Consider the following 26,830-nt stretch of genomic DNA (forward strand, 5'->3'; position numbering starts at 1 on the left):
CTCCTAGATGTAAAGCTTGCTGCATTGGATACGAAACTACTTAAGCGGAAGAACCCAGTCTGTTGTCTTAAACAACGCTGCATCTTCACCAATAACTGTTTCTTCGGGCGTTCCTCAGGGAAGCATACTGGGCCCCTTGTTATTTTTAATCTACATAAATGACATTGTCGAACTAATTACATCACCCATAAGACTATTTGCTGATGACTGTGTGATTTACAGAGAAATTACCACTGAAGATGACATAGATACATTGCAAACAGATTTAGATAAGGTAGCGATCTGGTGTAAAAAAATGGAACATGAATTTAAATATAAAAAAGTGCAGTAGCGTAAGCTTTTCCAGAAAATTATCCAAATTTCAGCACCGATATAACATCAATGGCACGCTTATCGACATACAGTCGGGATATAAGTACTTAGGAGTCTATTTTACCGAATCACTCACTTGGCATAAACAGATTGACACTGTCATAGCAAAAGCTAGTAGGATGTTGCATTTTATTCGCAGGAATTTTAAACAGGCAACACGTGAAGTTAAAGAAACTTTATACTTCTTAGATGTTAGAACAGTACTTGATTATGCTTGTGTAATATGGGATCCCTATCAAGATTACCTCATTAATGGACCGGAAAAACTACAGAACCAAGCAGTAAGGTTTGTTTGCAATAATTACAGCCCGTACTCTAGCGTTTCCGAAATGAAGGCCACCTGAGGGTGGGATCTACTACATATGCGTAGGCAGAAGTTAAGGCTTAAACTATTGCACCGAATATATAATATTCAGACAGGTATTAATCGCTATAACTATCTCCTGGAACCAGATTACATATCGACTCGCTGTGATAACAACAAAAAGATCACAGCCTATAACTGCAGAACAAACACTTTTTACTACTATTTTTTCCCCAAATCAATTAGACAATGGAACACTTTATCACATGATATAGTAAATGTGTCAAATAACGAACTATTCTATTCAATACTGTGACGGGGCTTTCGTAAAACAAATGTATGTGTTATATATCTTGGAACCTGCTTGTTTGACGTTACTTGTAGGCCTTTCTCTAACAGCTATTGTAGTGCTTCTGTTTGCGAGTATATCTGTCCAAAAGCTTTTCTGTATTACTGGTTATATTTTGTTCCCCCTTACGTAATGCCTTTATGGCCGATGTAGGTACTCTGTAAATAAATAAAAAAATTAATAAATATATTAAGAAATCATCTGCAAATAAACGAACCATTATCTTTTCATTAAGGCCTTCTGTCATGTCATTAATATAACATAGAAAAAATACAGGTCCTAACACAGACCCTTGAGGGACACCTGATGTTACTTTTAGAATTTACGATTTCTTTCCTTTCACTTCCACGTGCTGCGATCTGTTAGTAAGGTATGAAAGAATCCACTTAACTATATTTAAATTAACTCTGATATCAAGTAGTTCACCAATCCGAGTGTGAAACGTGGTCGAAGGCTTTTGATAAATCTAGGCAGATTCCGTCCACCTGACCTGTTTCATTAATTACCTGAGCAAAATCGTGTACTGTTTCTGCAAGCTGGGTGATAGTGGACAATCGGCTCCTAAATCCGTGCTGGTTAGAAATAAATATGTTCGAGCTTTCGATATAGTTAAACAAGCTTTTTGATAGGATATGCTCGAACATCTTGCAGCAAGCACATGTAATTGAAATGGGTCTGTAATATTGAACTCTATGTTTGTTCCCAGTTTTATGAACTGACACGACTCGCGCGATTAACCAATCATTTGGTAAATTGTGCTGTTCAAGAGACGCACGGAAAATTATCAGCAAATACTTCGCGATCCATTCAGCATACCGTCTCAAGAATTCATTAGGGATGCCATCTGGGCCAGGAGACTTTTCCGTGTCTAGACCTAAAAGAAGTGAAAGTATACCTTCTACAATTAAGGTAATGTATGGCATGTCTGAACGAGCATTAGTAATTTTCTTTCTTATTTCTGCAGGCAATGGTAGGGGAGGGTCAAACACGGAATGGAAAAATTCGTTTTATGTATCAACAATTTGCGCAAAGTCTGTAATTATGCATTCATTGCTGGTAACATACCTCGCATCCTCACGTGATAGAGCAAAGTGACTCCAAAAACACTGCAGCGAATCTTTTATAAACCGTGACAAAGTGCGGGAATAGTAATGTTATTTCGCAGTAGATAATTTTTCCTTTAGTATTATCGAAAGATCTCGAATCTCATTATGATCTTTATTTTTAATTTTCCTTCTACGTTTTAATTTCCGCTTTAACTGAATAATTTCTCGGTTCACCCAAGGATTTCGCGTTTTCACTTTTTTTATCTTCATTGGAACATAGTTATGCAAACAGTAATTGACAACACCTTTAAACTTATGCCACAACGTATTGTCCTCAGCTGCTTCATCAAACGTCTCCAATGCCATCTCCATGTAATCTAGGATGCTGACATCATCTGCTGCAGTAAAATTTCTCACGTACGTGTATTGCTTCTCTGTGAAGCTTGACTGGCAACACTTTTTTTATGCACAGTAGGACAAGTTAGTGGTCTGAAAGTGCGTCGTGAACAGAAACGGCATAATCAGTAATACTGCTATCTATAAATACAAGGTCAAGCACTGACTGGGTGGTTGGTCCAATTCTAGTTGCTTCATTAACAGCCTTAGTGACCTCGCTCCGTTTGCAATGTGCCGCACGAGACGGATTGTCCGCGCCAGCCAATATATCGCGAAATGAAAATATGCATACAGCTACGTTCAAATTTCGCATTAGGGAGTATCGTAATCGTCGGTGGATTTTTTCCCTGCAATATGTAAACAAGATTCGGTACTAGCGTAGGCAGTGTGTTCGACCACGCGAGAACACACAGAAAGAAATTGTCAACGCGAGGTACGCTAACATTCTAAAACACGCGATCGCGCAATATTTCGTTCAGCTTTCGCAAAAAGACCCTAGTGTTTTTTTTTTTACTAACTGCGACGACGCTCATTGTCCATATTATTTATGCTGCTACGAAGAAAGAACTTGGATGTTTGGATGAGTATAAGAAACACCTGACTAGACGTTTTCCTGCGGTTACGCATTTCACATCAAGCGGGAATCGCCACACTGAACTGTCGAGCGTTGAGGCGCCGACTCTCGCGTTCCCTGGACTGAAACTCGGGATCCTCGACTCGGCATTGCCTCTCCTCAGCCGCAGCTTGGGCGCGGTGTTCCGGATCAGCTCGGCGGTGACGCATCGCTTCTCGCTTGGCAGTATGACGCTCTTCCTGCTAAGCCACCTCTTTTTCGGGCGTCCGGACTTCGGTCTTCCCATGGCAGCAGCACGTACGCACGGAGTGGAGGAGGCGAGAGGTGTGTCGCCGCGCCGGCTGTTCTAAGCTCGCCTGTGACGCCACGACTTCGCCCTACGCGGGTGGGGTGCGAGGAGGTTAAGAGCTCGGTACTCTCGCAGGTGGTTGCTAGGCAATGCGAGGCGGCGCACAGCTGGGCTGAGTTTTCTGGTAACGCTCCACGGCGGAACGAAAGATTAAACAGCTCCGCTGTTAAAAGTGGCATTGCAAGTTTTTGTAATGTCGTAGAAAAATGACTATGCAGCCTGAAGTGCCCATCGGCAAAATTAGTCGGGCGAGCATTGGTCCACTAGACGCGTCTGGTCGAAGCGAAAGACTGATTTGTCCAACGGGTTCGAGGGAGCGATCGTTCAGGTTCTACAGCAGACTTGAATTAAGCATGACTCTCTAATCAGACAGTACTGGGCGTCGGTCTTCAAGCTCAATGGAGGCTTTAAGCATGCATTTACTTAAAGTGGCATTTACTGGAAGCTGTCATTCTTTTGCATAAAACACTGACTTGTTAGCTCTGAAATCTTGCTCAAGGGTTAAATTAAGTGTTTGTGGCTTCGTCAAGTGCCACATTTGGAAACAACCAGTCTAATACTAAGTATCTGCAGTTGCAGCGCGAAAGAAAGGGTTTTTAGTGCAATTGCAGAGGGCGCCGTCCCATAGCATTTCATCGCGACATCAACGTTATTGAGATCGTTTTCATACATGCGGAGTTCGGCGTTATTTATGGCGACAAGCTCTCGCGTAGCGTGTCGGAGAGGAAGAGTTTTAATGATGAAATGCAGGCACGACAGTTGTCGCTGTCCATCGCGACGACAGCGGTCGTTTCCACACACGACAACGCGTGTGGAAACCGACGAAACATCCGACCCGTAAGAGGCTGCACCCGCTTTAGATATGATATAGCATGGCCGAGAGCACTAGCTACGCTTGAGCTGAAATTCAGTGAGCCGCAAGCAGTTAACGTCAGCGTAGACAGACAAGTTGATATGTCTGGTGCTTCTGTATAAATCATTTAGAAGGCTATAAAATGGAGATGGTTGACGGGTACACCGACAGAACTCAAGCTTACGATGTCCCCTTTGCGCATGCAGTTCAACTCGTTGCTTGGTATTATAGGTATATATAGCAATGCTGAGGTCGAACTATACGTGTTGCACGAAACTGTAGAGAGTTCTAGCTGGGCCATGTATTGTCTGTTCCGCCCAGACTTCCCTATCCTTACAATTTGCACACAGCCGCTCAGCGGGGACGCTACTGCACGTGCGCACAATGCTCGCGCTGGCTGCGGGAACGTACGTATAACGCTGCAGCCCTCGCTCCGCAACACAACCGAATTAGCGGAGTGTGAATGTTCCGCAGTTTTCAAGCCAAGCTCGCTGAGTGTCATTCGTGTCTCTGGAACACGCGCTTATCAAAAATGCGAAGTAGTTAAGGGCTGTGCAGCGCGCGATATACCTTTACTAGAGACAGCTAAAGCTGCCTCTTGTAAGGGTATATCCGTATATTGCTTCCATGTGCTGTATAGATGACGAAGCGCGACTTTCGCTTCAAGCTGTGGGGTGCAAGGGCGTGTGTAATGGAAAAGTACGGAACATTACTAAGTTTAGCGTTTCAATCCCCCTTACGAAAACATGATCGGTACCACCACTAGCTCCGGATGCAGGTAAAAGTGTGTTTAGTCTCAGTTGACAGTGTTTACATCAGTGGTCTCTTGCACAAACTGCGGCAGCCAGAAGATTTCGGCTTTTCTCAAATAAGTGTTCCTTTCCGTCCATCAAGTTAGCATGGGCATGTGGCGCATATTTAAGTTAATGCTCTCACAGCTCTCACTTTCCAATGAAACTTTCCTGTGTCGAATTCTGAAATGCCAGAAAACACCTCCAGCTGACATCCACGTTCTGTGTCTTTAAAAATTCATACATTTGTAGTGTCGCTTTGCGGGCTGCCATGAGTGAGGAGAAGTAAGGCTGTTCACTCATTTCATTACTGCGTATAGTTGAAAGTGAGGACGAGACTGATCACATGGTGGGCCCATTCGCGCCATACTACAACGTGTGTGTTAGCAACGGTGACAGTACAAGAGTAAGACACACGTTGTTCATCTGTAGGAGTCTCACGGCTGCTGTTTTGGTTAAAACCTGTACGGAAAAAGTTGTAATATGCTGTTCTTTAGGATATATTACCGCGACATTTAAAGCAATATATTTTCCTTTAGATCCATAAGCTATCAGCTTCCTCTGTTAAAAAAAATTATTAGGCTTTACGTGCCAAAACCACTTTCTGATTATGAGGCACGCCGCAGTGGAGGACTCTGGAAATTTCGACCACCTGGGGTTCTTTAACGTGCACCTAAATCTAAGTACACGGGTGTTTTCGCCCCCATCGAAATGCGGCCGCCGTGGCCGGGATTCGATCCCGCGAACTCGTGCTCAGCAGCCTAACACCATAGCCACTGAGCAACCACGGCGGGATCAGCTTCCTTTCTTGAGAAAGAACATGACATACCTTGTGATGCTGTACTACTACTAGTTCTGTATGGCATATGGAGAAGCTGCATTGTGCACTGGAATGGCGATGTCGACGCGCGATCTCGGCAGGCTTGCTTCTGCATCTCGACAGTGGGTTCACAAAACCCAAAATAAAGCCTTCAGAAATATGCCCCTGAGTTGCTAGCTTCGAGAAGCTAACAGGTTACATTTCCCAATGTTGTTTTCTGCGTTTTGTTATCAGTTTTCAGTGCATTAAATAAAGAAAAATGCGTCGGTGGCTTAATTGGATGTGCATCTCGCTGATTTATCTTTTTTTTTTTCCTTTTAGTGAAGAGACTGCAAACGGGGCGCGCTTTCTGGCGTCTCCTTTCCTCCTCTCGCCCGCTGCTCATATCTACATTCTCCACGCTCTCACAGCCATCACCCGCGGGAAAGTTAAGGAAGAGCAAAGGTAGCTTCGCTTAAATGAAAAAAAAACAACAACAATAAGACGTGGGGGTAATCGGTGTTCTACACTTCTGGTGACAGCGTGCTCTTACCTGGGAAAAACAGCTCCAGGTTTTGTACGTTGAGCCATCTGTGCTCCGTGAAGTTGGAAAGGAGGTGTCCAAAATATATAGTGCTCGATATGAAATAAAACTTAAGACACTACACTTGATACCACCAAACTGTGGCGGCTGAAGAAGACCTCAAGATCACACCGGCGGTTCGTGTAGGCGAGACAAAAAAGAAAACATGTCTCATAGAAAAAGAAAACATGTCTTGGTATGGTATACTGAGGGTCAGTTTCAGTATACCGAGAGTCAGTCAGCTTACCCGAGACCCGGTAACACGCGCGCAGGGCGACTTACCGGACAAGCTAAATTTCTCTAATGACATAGTTTCGTTCCCTGCGGGCGCGACTGCACGACGTGGGAACAAGCACACGAAACGAAACTACATCTCTTTTGCTACGCTAAGAAGTAAAACAAAAACACGCAGACATTAGGTTTCTGTGTTTTATTGTTTCTCTAACATTATTGATGCAACAGATTACACAAATAACAGATGTTGCCTTGAATAGCTCTCGAAGCCACTTGTCGCTATGAGCGACGCCACAGCATAAACATGTACGTAGGCTCACTTGCGCATATACGTCACCTCTCCAGCTCGGAGCGCGGCGCCCGCGAGAAGAAGGGCAAACGGCGTTTTCTTGGAAATTTCAGCTCTATCCGCGGTGCGTAGCGATGTAATACTTAGCAAGCACAATCGGTAGCGCGCATTGTATTCACTGCGGTTGTCAGCTCAATATAGTCACACCTGGTGAGGCGCCCTTTAATATACCTGGAGACAAAGCCCTGCATCTACGCGCCACCGCCGCTTTGTAGATGCTGGAGAAAGAGATGTAGATGTAGATCCTGGAGGATGTAGAATGTAGGATGTAGAATCTAGGATGTAGATGTAGGATGTAGATCCTGGAGAAAGAGATGCCAAGCGAGGAGGAAAGCTGTTGCCGATGGTTCGTGCCTCAAAACTTGCACCAAGAACTCCTAGAGCCTCGCTAATACGGGAAACGTGTTTCGCGGGCGACTGAATGGTGACTCTAATTTTTCATGAAAACACAAAATTTTGTTACGCTTTGATTGTTATCATGAAAAGGCAAGATAAAAGCCACGCGTAGTACACAAATCACTTACACATAACTTCTTTCTATTTGCAACTGCTCTTAGCGTTTATCAGAAATCTTGTTCAGACCTACGCAAATAAAGAGAAAAACAACGTAGGTTGCATGAGATGAGATCTTAGCGGCTGCGTTCAACCGTTCGTCCTCTCCCCATCCTCCCATGGTAACGAAAACTCCCGCACTGATTGCACCATTTTGATACGGTCGCCAATACCTGCACCAAAGGCAGAAAATTCACCGAAATTGCACCACGGTGTGCCAGAATGGCTTCGACATGTGTGTTCCGGCAGTGGCCCGTGAACAGCGAGCTGATCCCACGCATTGTGGGAATCGAATTTACCGAAGCTTACTATGCTGTTTCCTTTCACTGACGATCATTAGCGGTGATGGCGACCAATGTGTAATTTCTTTAGCATTATACCAATACGAGAGGGGTGGTTCGATGTTAAAGGTAACTTCAATTGAATTATGGGACTGTACGTGATTCAAGCTATTACTATAATTGGTATGTGTACGTTGTATAAATACATTCGCGGTCTGCACATCATCATCATCATCATCATCATAAAAGTTTTATTGTACAGACTGAGGAGTTTGGAGCTCGCAGACTCCCGGGGCCCCGACCTCGCTGCACTCAAGCGTTTATGTTGCTTCGGTGCATAACGCTGGTAGCCGGTCAGTAGCCATGGTCTGCACGACTCTGCTCCAGAGCGCAGCAGGGTCTCCCAGTCCTCCCAGGTCTTCAAGTGCTCTATAGGCACCGCGGGGGAGGATCCGCCGGGTAGTGAGAAAGGATATGGAGAGCAGGAGCGTGATGTTCGGGACAGAGAGTACAGGCTGAAGTGAGGAAAAGTGGGTGATAGTGAGAAAGAGTGAGAGGAGAGGGCAGAGTGTATGTTTGTAATTGGGGCCAAAGGGTTGCTTGTCGTTTGCTAAGGGATTTGTGCGGTGGAGGGTACAGCTGACACGCCACCTTGGAGGCATGCGTCAGCTCATTGAAAGTGTGCGCGCGCGCCTTCTTGAATCCCGGATGGGAGGCCGCAGGAGCCCGGTTTAAAGAGCCTCGGGCTAAGAGGTTGGCGGCCTCGTTTCCAGGTCTGCACCGTGTTTCGCTGCGTAGTGAAGCCGCTCCTGTTGCACGCCACGCTTCTTTCGGGCCTGGATCTCCTCTACGCTTAGTACACGCTTTGGAGCCATTTTGCTGGTGCATGTTTACGTGCTCCTTCTGCATACGCGAGGAGCACGCTGTTGAGACGCCAGCTGCAAGCGCTCTCTTCAGGCTATGGACGATTGTAACCTTTACGCTGTCGCAGCCCAGGATGCGACCACCACAGCCCAGCACTGATATTTTTGTCGCATAGGGAAGCAACCACAGCGCCCGTCATACGCACAAACCAAGGTCAATTAACATGTAATCCAGAAGTACATGTTAGTGGGCTAGTCGGTTTATAGTGCTGAGTAGACCATAAATATGATCGCTTGGCGAAAACAAGGAAGGACGGGAGGGAACAAGGGGAGTGCCAACTTTCGACTGTTTATTCTATAGTGTGTGCCACCCAATATACCTTCAATATAGCTTCAAGAACAGCTTCAATGGCGCAACACCCTAATCACAGCTGGCTATCAAAAAACCTTCTTTCTGCATGTGAAAGTCAAAGTGATTTGTCTCTAATGCAAGCTGAACGTCGCTGTTCAATATGAAACGCCTCTAACAATTCACGTGCCGTGGTGTCCCTGCTTTTTCCAAGAATCCGTATCTTGTCCAGTCGTGGCTCACACGGATGTGAATTGCAGTGCTTAGGCCAAATGTGCTCCTTTCAGTGACAGCTCACGTTTTCGCGCACGCTCATTTCCGCGACGCCCAGTGTGGCTGGCATATGTCTTACCGCAAGAAAACGGAAACTCATTGACGACTCCGCTAAAACATTTTGTCTATGGCTTGGCATGTACTTTACGACAACCACGTTTCTTGCTCCCATCACAAAGAATGCGAGGACACAGCTGGGCGAGCTTGCGTGGCGCAGAGAATACGACTGGCACCCCATGTCTGTCTGCAACCTTCTTCACGTTGTGAGCTACATGCTGCTTATAAGGCAAGACCTCCGGCCTCACCGTTCTCCGCGCTTGCTCAGCCCGTCGCTCTGGAATTTCTGGGGAAGCGACTCGGCAACGGCAATAATGAGCGCGCGGGAAAAACCAGCGGAAGACAGTCGAAACAATCGATTCTTGAAGCTTGCCTGCATTGCTTGAGGGCACGACCGTGCAAGAGCGGATTCAAGGCAAAGTTTAGCAATGGCTCTCTCAACAGTCTTGGGATGTGCCGACTCATAGGTTGTAATTCTTTTGTTGTCCGAGACGAATAAAGCCAGCAGGTGTGACCCGTCTGCAAGGTGATGTTAATATCTAAAATTGCAAAGAATTGCAGGAAGCTACTCCGTGAGTAAAAACCATTCCCTTCCCGAGACGCCAAAAGGCCGCTAAAGCTTTGTCTACAATGGGCTGATATGAGGCAATGGATTGTTGTTTTAAAACAATTAAAAAAACCTTCAACATATCTAAACCCCATGAACCGACGCCATGAATAGCCATGAACCGACGAGCTGCCGGGAAAGCAGACGTGGAGGCCAGGGACCGCTGCGCACAGGAGGGCGTGGAGGCGCTTTCCAGAATCGGCGACAAGCCTTCTTCTGTCCACCACAAGGAACCTCCAGCGGTTATAGTGGCCTTCTTCAAGCGCAACTTGTGCCTACTTCAGGCCGATAAAAGCGGTGGCTTCGTAGTAATGCCCGCGCCTATACAGTTGAGAGCAAAAACAAGCAGTGGAGAGAGAGAGAGTAAAACATCTTTATTAATAACATCTGAATGGCGAGAGCAGTGTGGGAGGAACCCTCAGTCCAGGGTCCCTAAGATGATTCCGGCGATGTTTCGAGCCCGTTGTATCACTGCTCGGAGGACCTCGGGAGGTCCGTCGCGGAGGGCATCGTCCCACACCTCTTTGTTGCGTAGGGGGTAAAGGAGAGTTGGCAAGGGAGGAAAGAGGTTTGCAGTGCACTCAATCGTGACGTGGAAGATTGTGAGCGAGCTGCCACAGCCAGGGCAACGATCTGCATAACAGTGTGGGTAGAATTTATTGAGAGAGATAAGATTAGGAAAAGTTGCGGTTTGTAACTGGCGTAATGCCACTGCTACCTCCCGCGAGAAGGACGGCGGTGGTGCGGCGTGGGTGCGACGAATGCGTGTATAATGACGAAGTATGTCTTTATAACGGAGCAAGGGATCCCCCCACTCTGAACTAGTCGCCTCACCACGCCGAGTCGCCCGGAGGGAAATTTCTCGGGCAACCGCATGTGCGCTTTCGTTACCCGGCAGCGAGGTATGACCAGGGGTCCAGAGTAAGTGGATGCGGGGAGGTGTGGTTGGTGTATTTTGCGGGATCTGTTTGAGAATTTTTGCGCCGCTCTCGGGATGCCATGTCCTCATAGGAACGGTCGGCATGCCTGTTGCGAGTCCGTCAATATATACACTTCCTCAGGAACACGGATGGCGTATCGAATTGCAAGAGCAACACCGAGAATTTCTCCGTAAGCGGCATTTGTTCCGCGCATTGCAGCAGAGTCTCTCAGGGATTCGGTGCCATCCAAAACTACCGAGGTATAGCCCTCTTGAGTGCGTGATGTGTCCGTGTATAAAGTGTGTGTTTCCGGGGTGTTTGCAAGCATGCGGCCAATGTATCGTACACGGGCTTTGCGCCGCCCTTTGTCATGCTCGGGGTGCATATTACGTGGCAATGGATGAATATTTAGTGCTTGGCGTATCGCTGACGACAAGATCGTTGGATGGGTTTCAGACTCAAGGGGTGGGACAGCGTATCCTAGCCGTGTGAGAAGATGGCGGCCAGTAGGAGTGAGTAGGAGGCGCTGGAGATGGCTGACCCAATGTGCCTCTAGCAGCTCGGCTAGTGAGTTATGTGTCCCTAAGTTAAGGAGACGGCGTGTGGAAGTATAGTTCGGGAGGCCATGGGCCAGCTTCGTCGCTTTGCGAATCATTGCGTCTATGCGAAGTTGTTGCGCTTGGGTCAACCGCTGAAATGGGAGATGGTATGTAAGGCGGCTGATCACGCATGCCTCCACCAAGCGCAGCAGGTCCTCTTCTCGAAGGCCCGAGCACCTGTTGGAGACCCTCCGGATCATGGCCAGAATTTGTTCAATCTGTCTGGATAGAAGGGCAACAGTATAGTTTGACCTGCCATCCGCTTGGACGTGTAGGCCGAGGATACGAGCACGATTAACCTGTGGTATCGGTGTGCCATCCACGTGCACAGTGATAGGGGGAGTAGAGGAACGGCTCCGGGGGCGAATGATTATGAGCTCCGACTTTTCCGGAGCACATCTTAAGCCGCATGTTCTCGCGTACTCGGAAACTGTATCGACTGCTTGCTGCAGTCGGTCCTGGATGGCTCCGTCGGAACCCCGTGTCGACCAGATAGTAATGTCGTCCGCATAAATAGCGTGGGCGACATCGGGGATCTGGTCGAGTAGCCGGGGGAGCCCTGCGAGCGCGATATTGAATAAAGTAGGGGAAAGAACTGAGCCCTGGGGTGTCCCACGTCCTACAAGGCGAATCGTACCGGATCGATGCGGTCCCATTCCTACGGTGGCTGTGCGATCTCGAAGAAATGCGCGGATATAGTTGTACATATGTACAACTATTCGTATATACGAATTCCACAGTGTGAATGTGCAACATTGCGAAGGATGAGGTCATGTTCAACATTATCGAATGCCCCTTTTAGGTCTAAGGCTATGAGTGCTCTCGTTTGGGCGGACGACGGAGGTGCTATGACTTCCTCCCGCAATTGTAAAAGCACATCTTTGGCAGACAGATGAGCCCGATATCCGCATTGAGAGTTAGAAAAGAATGATTTTTCTTCGAGGAAGGGCTGCAGACGCCGCAAGCGTACATGCTCCATGAGCTTACCAATGCAGGATGTTAGGGAGGTGGGTCGTAAGTTTTCAACCTTAACAGGCTTGCCCGGTTTGGGGATCAGTGTGATGTCGGCGTGTCGCCATGCTTGGGGAAGCATGCCCTTGCGCCAGCAATCATTGAAGATATGGGTGAGGTGGTTAATATCCGCGTCACTGAGGTTACGAAGGGTGGCGAAACGGATGTGGTCGGCTCCCGGTGCCGTGTTGCGGCGTAGGTCTTGTAGGACCACCCGCACCTCGTCAGATGTGATGTCCGCATCTAGCAATTCGTTCGCCTCGCCTACATAAGGATAGTCAGGGTACTGCGGCGGCGGGCCTGTGGGTATGAAATGCTTCTCTAGCTTTCTGAGGAGTGTCGAGACATCGTCCCTGTACTCGTGCATTAGGATGTGCAGCTGTTGAAATGTTTTTCCCTTTGTTGTGGTGGGATCTGTGAGTGAGCGAAGAATCGACCACGTTTTTGCTGTGCTCAATGTGCCTGAGAGGCGATCGCAAAATCCTCGCCAGTTATTCCTCGCAAGGATCTCTGCATACTCCTGAGATTCCCGTGTAATTTGATCTATACGTTTCCTAAGTTTGCGGTTGAGGCGTTGTCGTTTCCATCGTCGTGTCATCCCTCTGAGGGCGTTCCGAAGATGAAGTAAATCCGGGTCTATGTCTGGTGTCTCGGTTGTGGTGCGCAGTGTGCTCGTGGTGGCCTCTAGATCTTGTGCGAGAGAGTCAAGCCAGCGTTCGTACCCTTGGCGCTCAGGTGGGTCCTGGCGACGTTCCCTGAATTTCGCCCAATGGAGAAGAACTTCATCCGGAAAAAAAAAAACGCAATGAAAACCCAGGTTGTAGCTCTATGCAAAGATTTGAAACGGGCGAGACTTGCACGCTCTATTGGAACTTGTAAGAACAACGCCCTTTCTGTTTTCTTCACGACTAAAACACCTAGGTAAATTTGCATAAGGCACGCTATTGGAGGGACTCCAATCTACAATGGGTAAAGCGCAATCGGCCCCAGTACCAGTGGTCGCTCAATGTGCGGCTCGGAATTTACGCCAGTGCTATAATCGGTCCCATCTTCTTCGATCACACACTGACTGGACAGCGTTACGTGGACGAAATCCTTGGAGGAGTGGTGGATGAGTTTCTCAGCGAAGTCCCACTGTCACATCTTCCACTTTTGTGGTATCAGCAAGATGAGGCACCCGCACACAGCAGCAGTCGAGCAGGAAACTGGCTGGATGCGACTTTTCATGCGCAGTAGTTTGGAAGGCAGGGGCCTGTAAATTAACCAGCTGGATTGCTTTACCTCTCTCCACTCGATTTCTTTCGTTTGGGTTATGTGAAAGATCGTGCTTACATGTTCGAAACGGACGTCAGATTAGTTCAAAGCAACGAAGACGTATGTCTGCCGTAAAATTCTAGCGACGGTCACCAAGACAGCCACCGAAGGGTTGATAAAACGGACACAGTACTGCGTAGATGTAAAAAAAGAAAAAAAAAAGAGACCTATTCAGACTTATCCTCTAGGCTGGTGTTCAGCGGAGCTTACGAATTCATAGATAATAAGGGCACACCGAAATCTGACGGTGGTTCCTTTTCTTTTTTTCGTTTTTCCTTTGTGTGCAGACATCCTGATTGACAATTCGGCTCATTTAGAAGTGGTATACTTACTTTGTTGAAGGCATCGGTTTTGCCTTTCCTCTACATGATGGTCGATTCTCGGTCTGTTTATATCGCTTTTATTTTTTGACACGAACCTGTTTTTGCAGCACGTATATACTTCCATGAAAACTAAACCGGTTACTTTAATTTGGCTTTGGTCCAAAGCGAGTTTCTGGCGCTATATATAACTTCGCGCGCACTCTGTCGATACGGTGCAAGCAAAGCCGGGATTCTGAAACATCCTATGCGTATTACATTGCTTTTCGCATTTATTGCGTGGTCAAAGCGGCGCTTCTGCCGCGTTATGAAGGGGCTTTTGTTATCAGTGTGATCAGTCGGCCTTGAGAGACGAATAATAAGTGTGACGTAGAAATGACAGGAAGGAATAGCTGCGAAAGCAACGAAACCTGCTGTTGCTGCTCCTTCCATACCATTATCAAGGTGATGTGTTGTCTCTACGGGTTTGCGACAAACAATGAATTCGATTTCAATCAGCTTATTTGAGGGCGCTGCTTTATGATGCGGATGGGAGCGCAGTCATGTGGTATTTTTCATACTTGGTCAGGCTCCTTCGACAGTCGGAAAAAATTGTGCGCATTGAGTACGTCGCTGAAAACACTGCAGTTAGATGTCATTTTGGTGTGCCTACATATGCCTCATTGACACTTTGAAAATTAGGACTGTACTCGAGTTAGATAATTAATTGCAAATACCGAATTAAATCTTAGTAACGAAATAATTACTGGCGACTACTCCACTGTACTAGAAACATTATGTACTAGGTTTTCTTCGAGTAACGCGCCTGCTCTTTGTTTAAGCCTTGGTGGAAGATAGTTGGGGAAGTCCAATTCACTAAGTAACCTAAATGAGGCCAAACCGGATTCACTGAAAATAAGAATCGGCAGGAGTCATGCGCAGCAGCGCTTATACTCGGACTCACAGAAAAAGAAAACAAGAGAGAGAGAGGCTGCAGTTTCGTCGGTAAGGCGAAGCAGTATTAGTGGTATGCGACAATTACACGAAGGAAGATTACACTATCGAGAGGACTCAGGCTGTGAAAGTGAACTGTCTCCTGGTATGAAGCCTTGTATATACTCATACAACGCCGTCACTTCAGCGCTCAATTCTTCGAGGCCACACGAAGTTTCTTCAAGTGCGCAATATATATATATATATATATATATATATATATATATATATATATATATATATATATATATATATGCAGCAAGCTGTTCCCCCCCCCACCCCCCACCCCCCATCTGGATAAGTGAAAAGTCGCCGCCTATGTCAGGCCACATAGAAATAATGGTGGAAGATGGTACGCGCCCTCTGCGGCGCGTTCTGCCGAAAACATTTTTCAAATCGGCTCATTAATAGCTGAGATAGAAATGTTTCTGTGCCGCAAACCCGCGATTTCAGGAGGCAAAGCTCCTCTGCTGAGCGAGACACTATCACCACTTGCCCCGCTCGGCCTCCGCAAGCGAAATTCCTTCCCTGCGTTCTCCCTTAGCGGAGCTCGAGGATCGCGTGACGCACATCTCACAGGCCCGACCATCCCCCCCCCCCTTTTTTTTCCCCCTTCGTTTTCTGTTTCGCGGCGCACCTCTGCTGACGCTGTCGCGCGCGACCTGTTGAGTTTAGCACTGCGCACGATTATGCGCGCTGTGCACGAGTGCACCTGACTAAAGCGGTTGCTACACGAACACTGAGGCAGACACAAGCGGATCACAGAGCATTAATGCGCGCTGGAACACGGTAGAAACGTAGAAATTTCGTCTAATCCGCGCTTTCCGCATTCGTCATCTTGTTTTAGCTCCCTCGTCCATTCGAGCGCGTTCTTGGGCGTCCGTTTTTGCATGTGTTTCTTTTTAAACATTGTATCAATTCATAATATTACTTCTGTCTACTCATATAACACTCAAATAATTGAGAGAAAGCTGGCAGCTAAAGTTGCCATAATTTCCAATATCTTCAAGAAACGAGCTTAAAGAACGTATACAGGTGTGCGTTTTTGGTGAAGCAACCACGTTGATGAATGCTTGAGAAAAAAAAGTCGCACTTTTGACCGAAAGGTGAAGCATCGATTGCGATAGCAAATTAGTAGATAGCTATTTGAAGTGCGAAAACTCGCTGTCAAAATGACGGAGTGAGGAATCGCGGCAGCAGCAGCGATCGAACTGACCGAACGAAACGTCGAAAGCACAGGGCACAAGGTCGATCCAAATAGGTCGCGAAGTTTCGCGCGAGAAGCGCGGTTCAGAAGGAATTGTCACCGACATCAGCAAAGGGTGTTGATGGGAGTAGCGATTGAAGCACGACTATGTCTGTAGGGAACAAACATTGGGAAAGAAAAAAAAAAGCGTTTTCTTAATTAAAGCGAGACACAGTTAGATACATTCAACGAAAATGAAATTGCTAATAAATTTTATATATGCGGGACGATTAAAGAAAGGACGAGTTTATTTTATTTTATTATTATCAATAAATACATGTTTTCAGCGCCCATGGACGCCGATATCATCTGCAATGCAATGCAGCTCTTGAAGTGTGCAGAAAAGTGCGCTCGTAAAGTTCACCTGTTACTCGCTTACGGTCCTCATTGGCAGTGGACGACGTGCCCTCAGTCCACAAGGTTTACCACAGTGTGAAAAAAGTTGCCACAAGGCACGGCGTTCGGGTTGTGTTCTCGGCGCCACGCAAGATGTCAAGTCTATGTGCTAGGATTGAAAATTGTAAACCTGGGAGTGCCTGCAGTACCAGCCATAAGTTCATAACTTGCATTAAAAATGTTGTTTATCCCATACCGTTGAAGTGCGGTCGCGTGTATATAGGCCAGACGGGGCGTTGTGTAAATGTCCGCTTAAAGGAACGCGAAACGGCCGTCACATCAGGAGGAGGGGCAAACCTGCCTAGTCATTGTCGAGTGTGTGGTTGTTCACTTGTTCTAGAAGGCACACCACTCCACCAAACCCCACTCCTGTAATAATCCTGCCAAAGGGTTGACATTATGAAGCAATAAAAAATAAACAAATGCTGGCTTCGAGTCTCTGACTGAGGAGTGCAGCATTCTTGGCAGGCAACGTTTTTAGTTTGAGTAAAACAGCAACTATTTCCGCGCCCACGACAACCGTCAAGGAGACCAGATGGCCTACGTCCGGCCAGACCATGTTGATCTCAGTTAGGGTATACAGGACGTAGCTACACAGAGGTCAGCTTCGCTTTGATAGATCATTTTGTGTACACTTGGTAGTAATTCTAGTAAGTCGTGGTGCAGTGGTCCAGATCGAGCGACTTTGCTGCTCCAGATTGAATATACTTGTTTCAATGCAGCCTTAGTTCGGGGGCCTTAAGCTGCAAATAATTTCTTCAAACAGCCAGGGCGGGCGTTGTCTCGCGCAGGGCGATCCTAAGGCGCGAAGCGTGGTTATTAGCGAAGCATAGAAATTTGAACGTGATCTGGAACGTGGCTGGAACGTGGCCAGGCAAGAAGGGCCTTTCTGGAAGAAGACTCACAACTGAGTCAGAAGAGCCTGGGACGCGTGAAGCTGGATCCACAGCTTTATACCACACCTTTACGCTCGAATCTGGCTGAGTGAATAACACTTGCATTGTCAGAGGGGCGCCAAAGTGGTACTCTGACGAAGACCTGATAGACTACCTTAGACTACAAGGCGCTCAGCACGCATGTAAAGTTATCCGCCGGGAGCAAACTTCCGAGTCCGAGTAGGAGTCCGGGCGCACGGATACGGTGGTTCGCGCGTTCGCTCCAGCCTGTAGGCTCTTTGTCTCGACTCTACCAAAAACACGAGGTCCCACACGTTTCTTCACAAGCACCACTTAATTAATTCTATTTATCATCAGGCGCCTTCCATTCGTCGGAACTCTAGTTCTCGAAGTCGAAACGTACAGGAAAACTCTGCGTAACATCCCAAGTGAATAGCAAACTTTCAGACATGTGAAGCAACGTCTGCGTCGATAGAAGACATTGATCCCTGGCAAAATGATGCATACATCTTTGTCATTCCCCCCCCCCCCCAAACGAGGAATTATATAACCTAAAGCAGCTATTTTTCTTGTCATACACAACAATACGATCACCATTATAAAACAGAACTTCATGGTCTGATGCGTCTACGCAGCTGTTTCTTCGCTTTCCGCCTTCTCTCGCCACTAAAAGCTTGCAGGTGCATTGGAACGGGTCCGGTGCAATGCATGCAACGTCCACTAGATCCAATCGCTCATATTCCTTCAGTACTTTCTTCCGACTTCTTTCGCCGAGGTGGCACATATTCCTAAAGAAACCTGCCAATGCCGAAATGACGAAATTCTCTGTACTGTATATTCGCGCACAATTACGGACTGCAACGCATTAAATGCATTCCAGTGATGGCGCATGCGATGCCTTTAACAATTCGCAATGTCAAACCGGCGACTTTGCTTTAGCGACAAAGCATGCCCGGCCACGTTGCCGCAGTAACGCTGTTTTCTTGTCCTATGTGTACATTCCTTTTCAAGAGAATTCCAATGGTCGGCGCCATGTTCGCCGCAGTACTGTGTAGGGCACATGCTGGTAAGACAGAAAAGAGTAGATCTGCCATGGGTACTTCACGTGCCTGTCACAATAAATAATAATGATAAAAAAGAATGGCCGAACGCTAAACACGCCCTACTGTCTACTTCTTTCTTTTCTGAATTATAAACACGACGCTAATTATCTTACTTGGACCGCTAATTTTGCTTTTCACTGCGTACGAGCAGCAATGGGACATAATGTAGCACGACGACACACTGGCATAGAAACACGTGGCATGTTTACTTTTTTTTAACTTTGCGGTTGTGTGGTGTCGCTACACATGATGTGATTTAGCAAGTAATAGTGTATAAACTAGCCCAGCAACATGTCCTCCATGGAGTATAGCGCGTAAACTGCCCGTTCTGTCGCATAAGGTATGCATTTCTCAATGTGCCAAGTATAGGGACTATCCCACAGTCTTTGTTGAATGCGTGAGTGCGAAGTTTCGCTCAGTGCTGACAAAATACATGTGCCACTCGACGAACGATTCCCAGAGGCCTCTTGCTGAGATATCTCGGGTATCTAGAGATTGTAACGTCTTCTATATTTTCATGCGTCTCGATGCATTCAAGTGTTTTTTTTTTTTTTCGCGGTCGTGTTCTTGCTTGTTGAAATGTACGGCTGTATAGATGGTCACCACAATTTAATTACAAAGAAACGAGCGTTCGTTGCCACGGATTCACTGCCTCAGATTTCGGCACGCCAGCACGGAGTCCAAGAAGTGAACTGCAGCTGCTGTTGCTCCCAGTACCTGAAAAATAAGAAGAAACATTCAAGGACATTGGAGAAAGTCCTTGGTCGTACGTGAGAAGAAAACACGCATAGCAGCTGGGCTTTCGCGCCTGATTGAGTAAGTGGAGCCCACCATATTGATTCACCTTGATGCACAGACTTTACCTCTTTGCGAGCCCCTACTGTTAAGGATGAACGTAGGAGTATACAATTCACTTATGGTTAAAACAGTCAACTTCAGGGCCCGAATCCAAAATGATTATGTTCGTAAGTGTATGCCATTCGCCGCCCAACTTCAGCAATCATATGTCCTGTATGAAAAGTGGCTGTCAGCTTTTCTTGCGAGCAGTTTCAGCGTAAGAACTTGTTTGTGAGTGCCGGCTCTGCTTGCCGCGTGACTGGCCGCTCGAGGCACTTTGCGTGTATTCGCGGGCTTCTTTCATGCTCGGAAAAACACTTTTATGTAGCGCGTATTGAGCAGCACAAAGCTGTATCGTGAGTTTTTCACGTTTCTCTACAATTTTCTCCATGACACTTTTCATCTAATTAGAATATTTGATAAATGAATGAATTAACTAATATTAATTATCTAATTAGGCGGAATGAAAAAGTATAATCTGAGTATCTCCAAGCGACGACAAACAAAATTACCTTTGTTCTGTTCAGCTACGTGGCATTTGCATATTTTTAAACTCTGGCTAAATTTAGCTGGACAACCTGTATACATACATCGATGGCCGTGAAAGAACGCAAGCGGCCGCCACACTTGTTACAAGCTTAACCTCGGACGGGAGCCAGAGCTGTGGACAGCCCGATCAAGCGTCCCATGCGTTGTGAAAGGTTTTGTTGGGTACCTTATAAAAGCTCTTCCTGTTGCTTTGACGCCCATCCTGAGACGCATAAGAGACGCCGAACAGACCACACAGTAGCCTCAATAACAGCGCGCAGCGAGTCGCTTTCGGAGGGCTTGGTAAGGGTATGGGAAGCGGAAAGGCGAGCAGCGTTCACCTACCCCAGCCGCCATCATGGCGGGGTAGGCCTGGAAGAAGGGAATCAGCAAGTACATCGGCCACAGGAAGAAGTACGTCTGCACCAGCAGGAACGCCGACGATCCGCCCAGGAGCAGGAAGGAGACGCCGTTCTGTATCGTCTCCTGAAAACGTATAGCCGTTTAGCAGTGTGCCGGTCATCGGCGTGCGCTCAGGACGACGCCTTTCGGGATTTGGACGCCGTGAATAACAACGCTGCATCAAACACCAAATAATCTAGACACCTGTAACATTAATTTCTCTCCCTCACTATGCCATGCACAGCTCCTGCGAAGCATTGGTATGCTGCATAAACTGTACATATAGCGCCACCCCACTTGAACAAAGAGTTGCGGGGCTATGCAAAGCTCGCAGTTCGCAGAGTAACGGTGCTCGAAACGACACCCAGAGAGTGCACTCCATCCTGTCATTTGCGCACAAGCGCGTGCGCTCAGTGGTATGGCACTCCACACCTGAAACCGATGGCTTCATGGCAGCGACTGATAGTCTGCTCAGGTGATACACCACAAGAGCCTTTCGACCGCGAAGGAAGTGCAGAACAAGCGCCTATATGGCAATAAGAAATAACATAGCTGAAATAACATAACTTTCCATGATTACATGCAAATGCGCAGAGTCATTGTGTTGTAATTTGAGCCATGTCCCCGAAGCAGATGGCTATATTAAATAGTTTTAGAAATAAGGAACCCAAAATCATGGGATGCTGTTGTTCGGGAGTACAAAACAAACGGAGCGGAGTTCTGGTTCTGCGCATGCGAGTTGTCCCCTGGCGTTATATTTTTGGGCACATCGCTTAAGTACGCTATCTCTAAAACACGTTATTCTCGTTTTCTTTTTCTTTCTTTTTTTTGTTAGTTAGTCACAAACACGTGAACCCAGCAGACAATGAAGCCAGGGAAAGCACGGGGAAGTTAACTGTTCAGTTAAATTGAAATATAAGAATAAGTAGGGTGGTTGCTTGGGCTATAGTTCGTAATTCATGATAAAAAATAACGTACAGCGCGAATCAGAAAACTGGGTAGTATGCGCGTTAGTGCCCCCTCTATCGCGCTGACCCCTAGTGAAGTCACGTATCTAAACAGATAGAAATCGTAATGTTCGTTTTTTTCAAGTGACCATGTTCTTAGTACAGTGACTTGCTGTTACAACACCCCTTGTGACTGCCTTTCATTTTCTGCGCATGCTCCCCCCTCCCCCCCTTGTATATATACACACGATGTGGCAACGCAATAAAATATTGTTGGAAGTCAGCGCCGTGCATGTCGTCTCTCGCAGTCCTTGTCCTTCACGCTGTACGTTATTTTTTATCATAAAAATAAGGATAAAGGAAAGGGGGCGAAAATACAACTTGCCGTCGGTGGGAGACGAACCCACGCCTTCGGCATTACTCGTTCGATGCTGTACCAATTGAGGTACCGCCGTAGCTGACCCCCCATCCAATTTCTTGGGTGTTTGTGTACACCTGTACTTGATCTAACTGTTGGAGTGTTAGCCAGCGCCGCTCATAGCGATGGGTGTGCAACATCCTTTCAACCGCAGGCGTCACGTATATAGCATACGCGCCCTCGCGAGCTCCCCCCCCCCCCCTTCCAGGCTACTGCCCAATAAACCAGCGTATGTTACCTCATGGCATCAAAGCTGTTAAACGTCGAGACCCTCGCTATGAAATGAATGAGAACAATAAGCGGGACCGAGGGGCTAAATTTTTTAGTTAGTTATTACAACCACGTGGAGCCATACTGACTTCACGTGCTTGTAACTAAAAAAATATATATATATACAAGCCTCTCGGACCTTCTCATTCTTCTCGCCGCTCTCAGTGCCTCCTGTACGCGCGCGAACGAGAGGTCTGGCAGGCATCAACATCACTTTTTTTGCAAAGAAATGAACTCAAAGAATGAGAAGGAAGAATAAATACGAAAAGACTGAGGTTTTTTATTTGCTTTATCATAATAGTTTTACATAACGTCATTTACTTTACCATAATAAAGTTGGTATTAAAAAAGTTGAGTCACTTTAGCATACGCTAAAAAGGATGAAGGCGGACGCCTGCCCGCTCACGAAGCATTCATAATATTAATTGACATTTTCATTCTAATGTGCTGTTACTTCCTATTACTTGTTTTCTTTCCACCAAAGGTGGTGGGCTCAGTTCCCTATGAATTATGGCTCCATGAATTTTGGTGCTACAACGCCGGACGGCGTAACGCCGGAAATCGTATTTTCCGTTCCATGAGCCGTCTAAGGCTTTCGCCTCAATAAGATACTCTATGTTAATACAGCCTCCCAACGCCTTATGCGCCCACACGTCATTGTAAGAATGTTGCCGACTTCGTAATTATATTCAACTTACTTTTTCCCCCAGAACAGTCCGCGACTGAAATCGTAAATGGTGGAATGTTCGAAAGTTAAACAATCTCTAATAGCGTCGAGGAATCAGCCGTAACGGCCCGTTTATTGCATTGTTTTACTGTTTGTACATAATGCGGTGTTGCAGCATGATAGGACGGGAAATCTGCGCGCAAAGGATATGTCACGTGTCGTACCAGCACGGTGCTCCTGGCTACGAGGAATGTGTTCCTGGAGACAAGGTACGCCAGCAGGAAGGTGGAGGAGCCCATGAGCGAGCAGGTGACCGCGGTAAGGTAGAATGGGTAGGCGGGCCCTAGCAGAAGCCATACGGGCGTCCCGTACCACAGGATTAGGCACAGCGAGATGCTTGACAGCGCCTGCAGCACAGCACACCCCCAGGAGATCAGATGACCAAAGGCTCACGAGGAGGTGTTTTGCATTACGGCGCTGCCTCCTTGGAAGAGCAGGAAGGGCACGTGACTGCGCAGCTATAGCTGTCAAGTGTTTGCTGTTATTCGCGTGCGTAGGTTAAATAAAGGAGAGAAGGGAAAAAATTAAGAAAACAACAAAAACGGGAGTCGAGGAAGGGTATACAGAAAAGTACATGTAATGCGACAATGATATCTGAATATTAGCGCTTCTATCCTATCATTTACACGCTATACTTGTCCACTGCCACAGGAGCTGCGTTCCTGTGTTCACCTGTGCAGTGCGCCAACTATAAATTGAAATGCCACTGAATGTGAGCGCCCGCAACACATGCCCCAATGATCCCAAGCGCAGCAAAAGGCAGTGTACATAACACTGCGATACACACAACGCCCATCACTCAGCTCGTTCAAATAGGTTACTTTCCCACAATTATTATGTTCGGGAAAAAATCATGAAGCTCCAACGCACATTTGGGAATCTATGTGAAGCGAAGCTTATGTGAAGCGGTTAATTGAATGCTATAAAACTGTTCATCTTCTGCAAAGCGTCTTCCTGCATAATGATTGTACATGCCTGCCCAGTAAATCAGCAAGACGCCGGAAACCTCCGACACTCGATCCACGTGATCCACGCGACTGCGGATCGGGGATTGGCTAACGTTTCATCAGGCCCATCTCCGGGATCAGCCCAATTTACTTTTGCATCATCTCCAGGGCCGGCTCACTTTACTCGGCAAGAGGAGCGACAAATCCTGGAAAAGGAGGCGAATGTACTTATTGCAGCGAGAGTATCTAGATACCATTTGTTGTTTCACTGCGTCATTCCGCAGAGAGCACAGCCGGCTAACAGAGCATATGTAGCGGTGGCAAAGATGTGGCTACATACAGGGCGTTTTCTTTTATTTTTTTATATAGAACATACAGAATTTTAAAAAATCGCCCGTTGCAACGGCACAATTCTAGTCATTGAGCTGGATTACTCAAAGAGGTGGACAACACTTGCGCGAGAAATCGAAACGCATAATCGATTAATTAACAAACAGTCATCAAGTAACTTATAAATTAATTACTGTATGACACATATAGCAATTTACGAATTATGGCCGGTGAGTTCTAAAGGCGTATCCACTTGAAATAAATTTTCAGGATGGCATCAGTTTCGAGGTATGCATTTCCAAAGTATACGGCGAAATATATGTGCGCTCAAGTTACTTTTGTGCTTCAGTGCATAAAATGGGCGGTTTGTAAAAGAGTAAGTGGATCAACTGTGCACTCTAACGGCAACTTTCACGGCGTATATCTCGAAACCCGTGCAATCCCTAGAAGTCGTTGCAAGTGTACTTGTCTAGCCAGCTCACCAGTTACAATTCGTAAATTGCAATTTGCATGTGCCATATGAACATATTAGAAATCTAGTTAGTGAATTTTTGTTAATTAGTCGATTCTGCATTTCGATTTCTCCTGCGAGTAATCAGCTCGGCAACTATAGCTGCGAGCGCTATCTGCCACATGCGGTTTTCTTTTTTTTTTTTTAATTCTGTATGGTCTAGAATAAAAAAAAAGAAAAGAATGGCTCTTATAAGCGGATTTGTTATACGAATGCTGTCCTGTGTATGGGATATTTGGCAAGACAGCAGCAGCTAGGGTCAGAAAAGTCGGTGACGGCCCACCACCTTGAAAGCTTCGATTTAGAAGTGGCAATTTCTTCCGACGGGCGAAGCACACAAAGCGACACGCGGCGGCGGCATGTTGGCGCGACTCAGCGCGCAAGACAAGCAGAAACAGCGTCCTGGCATTTACCAGGCGTCTTACAACGCTGGTGTAAATGTAGGCTCCGTAAAGGGAGCTTATACAGTTGGCGTGACGAGGAGAGTCTCCAGCGGTTATGCGCGCTCCTAGCTGACGCGCTTGTTTTAAATTAAAATTAAATTATGGGGTTCCACGTGCCAAAACCACGATCTGATTATGAGGCACGCCGTAGTGGGGATCTCGGAAATGTTGAGTACCTCGGGTTCTTTTAAGTGCACCTAAATCAAAGTACACGGGTGTTTTCGCGTTTCGCCCCCATCGAAATGCGGCCGCCGTGGCGGGGATTCGATCCCGTGACCTGGTGCTTAGCATCCCAACACCATAGACATTAAGCAACCACGGCGGCGCGCTTGCTTTCGATTTCGAGCTGAAACGGAGTCGGAACTCTTCGCGCCAGCATGCTACGAAAGGGGGTTTTTGATCCGTTTTAAAAATTGATTCGTTGTGAGCTGGCCATTAGCTACAAAACTCCAATTGGCTGTGGCGGGTCAACGTTGATAATAAAAAAAAGTAATAAGCGAATCTTACATAATTAGGCTGCTAAATGATCCCACAGGAAGTTTTCTTTTGCCCGTCCTTGTGAATCTTGTCCGGCTAAAAGTAACTATTACAGCGTCTCGAACCTACTATTATTATTAATTAGAGAGAGTCGTACGTCGCTGAAACACATACCTACTGAAAATATAAGCACGAACCATACCAAAGACGAAGGCCGAAGTAGAAACAAGTAGACAGGACTATATATACGTATACGCACGCGCATACATCAGCCACATGGGACCGAATAAAGCACCGCGTGCTTTAGTAGCGTGCATGCGTTGCCTGTCACTTCGCTTTTGAGGCTAAAAGAAAACGCTACCAGCGTGCAGCTAGCAAGCTTCTCTCTGATCTGGCCTTCCGCGCAGGCCACGCAAAACATGGCACTTTGTGAGTTCTCCAAGCAGTACCTCACTGTCCCGCGGTGCACGCGTGCGCTAGCACATTAGGTCGCTCACGGCAGTATACGGACGCTCCCGCACGTACACCTTACCGTTTCAAGGATCTTGTAGACGCCTGTTCTCGTGTTGAAAACTGCCAAGTTCAGGCACCCGCAAAACAGCTCGCCACTATCACTGACGCCAATGGCTGTCGGAGTGCGATAGCTCGTAGAGGTAGTAGTCCTCGTTACCACGGGCCGGCCTTTGTCCATGTCTTTCTCTCTTCTCCCGCTGTGTAGGTAATATTCTAGCGCGAAAGACTATCGTCTTAAAATTGTCCTGCTCGGTCACACACAGCGAAGTATACTGCCAGCCTTAGGGAGGAGTCGGCCGCAGCACATGCAAGGCACACGAACAGCCTCATGAGACCGGCGCCCGAGCGCGGACACCGCAGCGGCGGGTGCGTTGCACCGGGGAAGCCTGAGGAGCGCGGCTCGGCGACAGAAAGGGCTGCGCGGCGTCACAGCCGGAAGCGCCGGAGAAGAGAACGCCAGCCACGCACCGGGTCCTTTTAGCCAAGTTTAGAAATGGGCCCTTCGCAGAAGGCTCTCAAAATAAGCATCCACAGGGAGCCTTCCAGGAGCTCCCGGAAGTCGGGCCCCGAGCACGCGCACCTCCTCCTCCTTTCCTTGCGACCCGGGAGCCGAAGTGCTTGCGCCCTGCGCTCCGCCACTTAACTGTTGTCCATCATCGAAAGAATGGAGGTAAGCAAGCAGAGCGGCGGAGCCATGTGACCAACAGGTCGTTTTCGATCTG

The 26,830-nt window shown here is 47.1% G+C and overlaps 1 protein-coding gene across 1 annotated transcript; it reads right to left on the reverse strand.

Annotated features, from left to right (window-relative positions):
- Positions 1-19,352: 19,352 nt before the first annotated feature.
- On the reverse strand, positions 19,353-26,524 carry sing (MARVEL domain-containing protein sing). Its single transcript, XM_075669436.1, has 4 exons — positions 26,128-26,524; positions 23,052-23,234; positions 20,469-20,609; positions 19,353-19,475 (listed from the first exon to the last, which is right to left on the reverse strand). The coding sequence occupies exons 1-4, from the start codon at positions 26,284-26,286 to the stop codon at positions 19,404-19,406; spliced, it is 555 nt and encodes a 184-aa protein (XP_075525551.1). The 5' UTR covers positions 26,287-26,524; the 3' UTR covers positions 19,353-19,403.
- Positions 26,525-26,830: the final 306 nt, after the last annotated feature.

The sequence above is a fragment of the Dermacentor variabilis genome, chromosome 1 (assembly GCF_050947875.1).
Source record: "Dermacentor variabilis isolate Ectoservices chromosome 1, ASM5094787v1, whole genome shotgun sequence".
Lineage (NCBI taxonomy): Eukaryota > Metazoa > Arthropoda > Arachnida > Ixodida > Ixodidae > Dermacentor > Dermacentor variabilis.